At 39.4% G+C, this 8,081-nt stretch overlaps 1 protein-coding gene across 1 annotated transcript; it reads left to right on the forward strand.

The window, feature by feature from the left end:
* The first annotated feature begins 606 nt into the window (after positions 1-606).
* si:dkeyp-59c12.1 (Ras-related and estrogen-regulated growth inhibitor-like protein) lies at positions 607-3,666 on the forward strand. The gene is made up of 4 exons (XM_022191341.2): positions 607-1,055; positions 1,138-1,191; positions 1,284-1,360; positions 2,054-3,666. Exons 1-4 carry the CDS (start codon positions 1,007-1,009, stop codon positions 2,477-2,479), a joined length of 606 nt encoding a protein of 201 aa, XP_022047033.1. The 5' UTR covers positions 607-1,006; the 3' UTR covers positions 2,480-3,666.
* The last annotated feature ends 4,415 nt before the right edge of the window (positions 3,667-8,081 follow it).

Raw genomic sequence — 8,081 nt, forward strand, 5'->3', positions numbered from 1 at the left:
GCAGCAGGAAGCAAAACAGTGTGATATGTTGTAGAGTACATTTATTGAAATCTACTTCCCCCTTGTGGTTGATGTTAGCATTACAGCAGCAAAAAGAAATTCATCTACTTTATGAACTGACTGAAGTTTGAAAAAAAGGCATACAAGTAATATATATGGAATCTGTTACTACACGTTGATTGGGTTGTGTGTGGGTGTTTTTAACGAGCTTTTAAACAGGTCAATATTTTTATTATTATTATGGAAAAACACAAATCGCTAAATCAAAATTGGAATGCAGTTAAAAAGTACAACAAACTACAGGTTCCCGAAATCTATTAAACAGATTTTCACAAAAACTAACCCTATTATTAGGGTTAGGGTTTGCTTATTCAAACTATTTTTGAATATGCTCATTTTATTATTGTTTATCTAATTACAAAGTGGTTGTTATTAAATTTGGATGGTTATTTAGTTGACATTTAGTGATATCCTGTCATTTCTTGATTAAAAAGTGATTGTTTCCATTACAAATAATTATGGAATTTGTAAAGACATGATCACAAGGAACATAAAAAAACGACTTTTTTTTTAAACTTTCAAATATATTGACCCAGCAATTCATTTGCAGTTGTTTTATATGCTATAAAAATGCAGCTTCATATCTCAGATTTGAGCTAACGCTATATATAGCTACATTCTGCCACAGTTTACCTTTAATATCGATGCTAAACAATCACCTGTAATAAAACGTGAAAATCAAACGCTGATCTCACCAGAGGGAGCAGAGCCTCAGGCAACACTTTCAGACTTCTGCACTTGTGATTTTCTGCTGATGCACTCTTCTGCACGCCAGTGCGAAACCACGTGAGGGCAACATTATTATATTATCATTGCTGTTGTTGTTGTTGTTGGTACTTTGTTTACTCCGCCCACCTGTCTGTCCTATAATAAGCTTCAACCGGCAGCAGCAGTAACTCCGCCTCACATGGAGCTCCGAGGTTTGGCACAGCTGCTTCTCTGAAAAATGGAAGCCAACATTGTGGTTCTGGGGACTGAGAGCGTCGGGAAATCAGGTAAGAACACGTATTTGGAGGAGATGCAAACTTCAAAGGTGTTTCTGGACGAAAAGTTCATTTAAAGTTGGTTGTTTTTCAGCTCTGACTGTGCGCCTCTTAACTCGGAGATTCATTGGGGAGTATGGAGATATTGGTGAGTCATTTCTGCTAAGTCTGGTGCATTTTTAATTAATGCAACTTTACCTCAACTTATTTATTTATATTTTTCTGTTTTTTGTCTTCCAGAATCCATCTACAGTCATAGTTTTATAGCAGATGGGAGGGAGATCACTCTGAATATTTGGGATTCACCTTATTCTGAGGTGAGGAGATGAATATTCTAGTTGCTACCAACAATGACATGGAGATATCAGTGCAGTTTTATTCTGCTAAAATGCTCTTTTATTGCCAATATTACTGAAATACTCAGATAAAAAAGAACATTGTAAAAATACTCCATTACAAGTTACAGTGAAAGTATTGGTATTATCAATAAAATGCATTTAAAGTGTTAGAAGTTACTCTTTATGATAAATGGTCTTTTGCATTCTGTTATAATGTTATTTTATAGTTATCTTGAACTGAAAGAAGAATTTGAATTGCTTTAACAGTAGCAGACCTATTATAATCTCTTGATTACAACAAATTAGGTAGTAAAGAATAAAATAAACTACAGAAATAAAGTTAAAGTAACATAAAATGTAAAAAATCTACAACTATTTCATATTTATACTTGAACAAAGTACTCTAAATTCTAAATGCTCCCTTATTCTGTTATAATATCGTTTTGTTGTTGCCTTGAAGTGTACAAAGCATTTGAAAGTTAGAGATATAAAGTGCTTTAATAGAAAGAGAAGTACTATAAAAGTGTCTTAATAACAATAAATCTGGTAGTTCGGAGCAAAAAGAAAATCAACATCTGTGCAGTTTATGCTTGGGTAAATACCTAAAGTAGATGGATCATGTTGCTTTCCACCTCTGTTGCTGTAAATTAATGTAACTGTGTGATTTTGCAGGACTCGTGTGTGGAGACGTCCCTCTTCCAGAAGAAGGTCCGGTGGGCAGACAGCTTCGTTCTGGTCTACAGCATCTGTGACAGGGCCAGTTTCAACAGCGTCAGCAGGCTCATCCAGGCCATCAAGTCCACCAAAGACTACCTCGAGGCTGATAAGCCGCCCATAGTGATCGTGGGCAACAAAAGGGACCTGCACCACCGGCGGACGGTGCTGAGCGAGGAGGGCCGGCTGCTGGCTCTCAACACAGACTGCCACTTCTACGAGGTGTCAGCAGCTGAGAACTACCACAGCGTGCTCATGGTGTTTCACGGCCTGGTGGACAGGATGAAGGACGCCAAGCTGACCACCAAGAGGCCTCTGAGGTTCAAGGGCATCGTGAAAAGCATGTCTGCAGTGTTCGCCAGGAGACGGACAGACTCGTTTTAGGGCAGACGAGGAGGGAGCTGTCGATGAAGCTGCAAGAGAGAGGTCATGCCTTGATGGATATCATTACGATCTGTCAGTAAAAGATTACCACGTGTCACGTCACTGTGCCAAAGGTAACACTGAAGGCCCCAGAGGCACAAAGAACTGGGAGCTAGTTTCACTAGGAAGTGCATAAGGAAGAAGGAAGGCCATTAAGCTTCAGAAAACACGGACACTGAGCAGAGATTACAGATGTTTTCTGCACTTCAAGATACACAAAACTGATATAAATGAAATAAAGTGGTCCTTATACAGACTCGTCATGTAACATGCTATAGTGAGCAGCAATGAATGCATTGTGCTTAAGCTGTAGACTATATTTTACCAAATGTGGCTTCAGATTAGAAGATTCTATGCACAGATTAAATATGCCTTTTATTTATGACACACAGGCCAAAGATAAAGTCTTAAGAAGGAAAAAAGCTCTGAAAACCTCAAATGAAACTTCATGTGTTACAGGAGAAAGGCACTGAAAAGTCTCAGATTCATTCTTAAAGGTGAAACAGACACATTTGTATTTATTGAAGTTCAAACAAGGAGAAGAAGACACTACATGTTTTCTATATCTATGAACTCTCCCATGATTCACGCACTGAACTGTGCTGTTTGTATGAAGTTTTAAGAGGTTTTCAATAAATCGTGTGCAGAAATCCTGTTTTTACTTGTGCTTATTCAAAACATTTCTAATGTTTCCTGTCCAGTAATGTGACGTTCTATTGATCTCCATACACATAATGTCAGCTTCATCTCAGTCTTGCTCAGTGGTGACAGCTGATCAAGACCTGACCCCAGATCTAAATAAAGGATGGTCTCCTTTGTGACTGCATCGTTGTACAACTGCACAATCTGTCTGTGTTTTTACAGCAGCCTGGAAGGATGCTTTGGGGTTGTTGTGATTAACTGTGATGGTTTTATATAGTTTTCTGTCTTTTCCACCATCTTTCTCATTTTTTTGTATTCTTTTACAATATAGTCACCACATTGCCTAAGTTGCTGTAACTACTCAGTATCTGGAAAGATCTGCAGAGAGTCGCATCCTCATTTGTGCAAGTATGTGAAATGTTTCTTTGCTAGACAAAGAAGAAAAGTAATAGAGTAACAGCAATTACACATTTCACTGAGTGTCAATAAATACTCATTACATTTGGTTTGGTAGTAAGAATGTGTTTTTTGCACATAATTTTCAAATCATGGCAATGCAGCTTTAAGGAACTGAAAATCCCTCCTGAACAGACACATAAGGGACTATCGGCACGGGACATGCTGCTGTAAAAACATCCAAATTCTTGGGTGAAATCCCTCACTTCAGATTCTCTTGACCCTAAAATCATGCCTTCGGGGCTTCACACCTATCGACATTCTCAGTGAGAGTCTGCAAATTCCACTTTGCAACTAGGAGACCATTTCCCCTTGAAAAAAAAATCCTCTAATGTGTTTCTGACCTGCTCCAGTAAACTTCATCTGACCCCCAAGATTAGGCAGTAGAATCGTCTGTTCCTGCGTCTCCTCCCTTCAGCCGCTGTCTTTAGGTGTCAGGTAGATGAGAGTCTTTGCGGTTGCTAATGCAGCCGCGTAGGAGGGCAAATGGCAGGTAAGCTGGTGCCGCTCGCCCTCTTTTCTGTTCTCGTGTATGAGGAATCTGACAGGAACTAGGCAGGGGTTAACAAAGCAAGACGGGGCCAGTCTGGCCCCTGCAGGTCCTTGTCACAGTCTCTGACCCCTCAAGGTCTTCACAACGGGATCCAGAACAAACAGCAGCCTGACAAAGGCTTCACCTGTGAGGGCTGCTTTCAGCTTTACTGGAGCTGAAATGATGTGTCTCCATGTGCTGCCACAATGACACAGACAACTACAGAGATGAAAGATTTATACAGAATAACATAAAAAGGTAAAAAGAAGCTAAAGATGAGCCTTGGTACCACTTTTCCTGCCACTGACTGAGTAAAAGGCACTTGGAATAATTATATGTCATTACAATATTACATTAGCATATCAATTAGCCTCTTAATTCCTTGAAATGGAAAAGCCTTTTTGACACTTGGCAAGCATTTTGTGCCATGAAGGATAATTGTGGGATACTTAGCATGCTGCACAAGATGCTCTTTCATGATGCTTCGAATATCCATTCATCCATCCATCCATCCATCCATCCATCCGTCCATCCATCCATTCTCTATACACCGCTTAATCTTCACTAGAGTTGCAATGGGGCTGGAGTCTATCCCAGCTGATAGAGCAAAGGCAGAGGACACCCTGGACAGGTCACCAGTCTATCACAGGGCTACATATACAGACAAACAATCACATTCACATCTACGGACAATTTAGAATTACCCGTTAACCTCAGCATATTTTTACACTGTGGGAGGAAGCCGGAGAGAACTCATGCATGCAAAGGAAGAACATGTAAACTCCATGCAGAAAAATCTCAGGCTCACGCTGGGATGCGAACTGGGGATCTTCTAGCTCCAAGGCAGAAGTGCTAACCACCAAGCAGCCCCCACTTCAAATACTTCATCAAAATGGAAAAAGAAGCCCATCACTTTGGCCATTTTGTGTTAGTAAAAAGCTGCCAAAGGAAGCGCATAGAGCACTTTTACACCACTAAATGCTTTTTATGTAAGCTATTAAGTGCTGGCCACCTGTCATGAAAATACACTTGGGCATGTAACTCTTCTCAAGTGCTGCTTGTTGTGTGTTTTACAGTACATATAGCTTGTGATGGATTTAATGGCACAACATGCAGTGTTTGGCACTTGATGCCTGACTAAACCAGACAGCTTCAATATGTGTAACAGCATAAACCAGTCTCATGTGTAAAACCATAAGTGTGTGTTCTTTTCCAGTCTTTAAAAAGAAAGTTTTGTCCCTGGCCTTCAAAAGCTTTCACATGTCTACCTCCACATGAACCTAAACTCTTCAAGGAAAAAATATGTTAAAGTGCCAGAAATGTCTCTCAGACATTCTTGGTCCAGGTTCACCTGACGGCTTCAGATCAGCTGCAGAGAACAGCTTCAGGTGACCAACATACTTAACAAACGTTTGGGATTATTTTAAGCAACAATATATATTTTCTGCATCACTATAAACTTAAACATGACCATCTATGAATGCCAAGAAAAGCATTAATAAAATTCCACTGTTGCACTCAGTATGCACAAGTATTGATAACCATATTATACGTGACTGCATGTACATGCGTCTAAGAAAAACTTTGAAAAACAATCAACAATTAAAGCTGCAAGCAGCGTTGCACGTGTCTTCACATCCTTGCTGGTCGGCGAGTCCACGCATGTCCACCAGGTGGCGCTGTGACCGAGAGCTAATTAAAGATGGTCGACTTCCTGTTGGGGTTAGGGCATGGCCATGATTGACTTTTTCATGTGTCCTGATGTGCTGCATATGCCCCCCAAATATTGTGGCTGTAGATGAAACATCGTGGCAGTTGGCCTAATGACCACTTTTTCAATTTTACAGAGGGCGCTATGGAGCCATTTTGCCACACATGTGCACAACTCCCATAAAATATCTAATTTTTTTGCCAGTCCTGATGTGCATGCCAAGTTTCACGCGTTTTGGGGTATGTTTAGGCCGTCAAAGTGGAGTTTGAAAAGAGTGAAGAAGAAGAAAAAGAAACCCTAGGGTTTCAATAGGGTCTTTTGGCACCGTCAGTGCCTTGGGACTGTCGGTGCTCGGACCCTAAATATGAATTGCTGAAGGTGTTGTTAAGCATGTTATCACTTCTCTGCACATTTATTGTCCTAATTCTGCTGCTGTGCTTAACTGTGTTATCTAGATTTGGCTATGCTGAGCACTTTGTATGCAGACGATCTTACTAAAGGACTCCATAACTGGGTTCATTTTTATATATTATTTATAGCTGCACCAGGTTTGAGTGTGAAGGGATGTCAAGTGACCATTTAAGGTGAATTTTATCCTTGTTTATTACACTTCTGTTCTATTTTTTGTGCAAATCTAAGATATATCTATATAAAAACCCCAAAGATATATCATGTAACCAGTCAACAAAGCAACAGCAATGGCATAAATGAAAACATGAGCAATGAGAAAGCAAATCTTTTTTGTATAAATTAAATGATGACATTGGCAAGGTATGTAAAGATGACTTATTCACCTATAAATATAAATGCTTCCATAACAATTTTTTCAGGAACAATAATCAGGAACTGATTAGAGCTTCTTAGTGCTTCAGTTGATGGAACAAAACCCTGTTACAGTCAGTGAAGAGAGTCAATGTGGCTGCATTTAAAGCTAAATTGTTTCCACTGAAACTGAAGTCATACATCTGACTCAAACACTGTGTATTGATGTGTGAAAAAGGAGCAAACTATGAATCTGCAGAGTCTAATATACATAACACTGAGGGAACGAAAATCCATTTTAGAGGAATCTTTGTAAAATAAAGTCAGCAAATTACATTACTGATAGTATAAGGAGGGCATCGCTCTAACACCAGTTGTAAAATATTGTCTTAAATAATTCACCATTCCAACAACAAAAATGACTGTTTTCAGGATATGATGAGTGTATATTTTGATGGTAAACTTAGCGTCAATCCACACACATAAATATATATATTTTGGCTTTTCTTCTTGCAGAGATGTACCATTATTACAGGCTAGGGCAAAAGAAGTGTGGACTGGATCTACAAAAACAGTAAAGGCGCAGTTCCTTCTGAAATTTAAGCAACACATTCATACTAAACACATCCTCTTATAACACATACTGAAGATGGCATATTGAGCCATATTTATGGACTATCCAGATCACTGAACTCAATATTTTTTGAAATATGTTCTTCCCGAAACTGACTTTTTCTACACAGTGCTCACTGGAAAAGCAGATGCTGGTCCACAGCAATGTTTATAACCTTCAATCAAACAGGCCCTGAGACCAGAAACCAGTTCTTATTTGATCACACTGTGACACTGACCTTGGGTCGATGTTGTTCTCACCAGTGTCCAGCCTGCCCTCAGCATGTCACAATGGAAACCACGATTTGGTGTTTTTACACATCGACCTCTCAGGTTTGGGAGCCACTGCTGGAGACCAACATACTGTGGAACAGCTCGGTCAACAGACATCCATCTGCACATCTCTGAGCCTGAGCTAATAAGTGAGCTTATTTGTGGCCTGTTTTGTATTATTTAGTCAGAGCACATTAAACAACTCATATACAATAAAAGTGTTTTTGCTTAAAAGACTTTAACTGGGTGTGTTTGTTCACAGCACTATTTTATTAAACTGTATCCCAGAAGTGTGGCAGCTCATGGTCTTTGTGCTGTAACATGTTAAAATGCTAAATGTGACCATTGACTTGCAGCATTTAGTCAAATAGTAACTAAACTACTGAACCATGAGTGAATGCTTTCAGTCAAAGTCACACAAGAAGAATGTGACAAAGTATGTAGAGTACCAGTCAAATATGATCCTCAGAAAACACTTAAGACCTTAAAAGAAATCTGGTTTGAACATTCAAGTCGACACCCTTAACCCTTGTGTCATCATGTGGGTCAAAATTGACCCTTTTTAAAGTTTGAAA

The sequence above is a fragment of the Acanthochromis polyacanthus genome, chromosome 8 (genome assembly GCF_021347895.1).
Source record: "Acanthochromis polyacanthus isolate Apoly-LR-REF ecotype Palm Island chromosome 8, KAUST_Apoly_ChrSc, whole genome shotgun sequence".
Lineage (NCBI taxonomy): Eukaryota > Metazoa > Chordata > Actinopteri > Pomacentridae > Acanthochromis > Acanthochromis polyacanthus.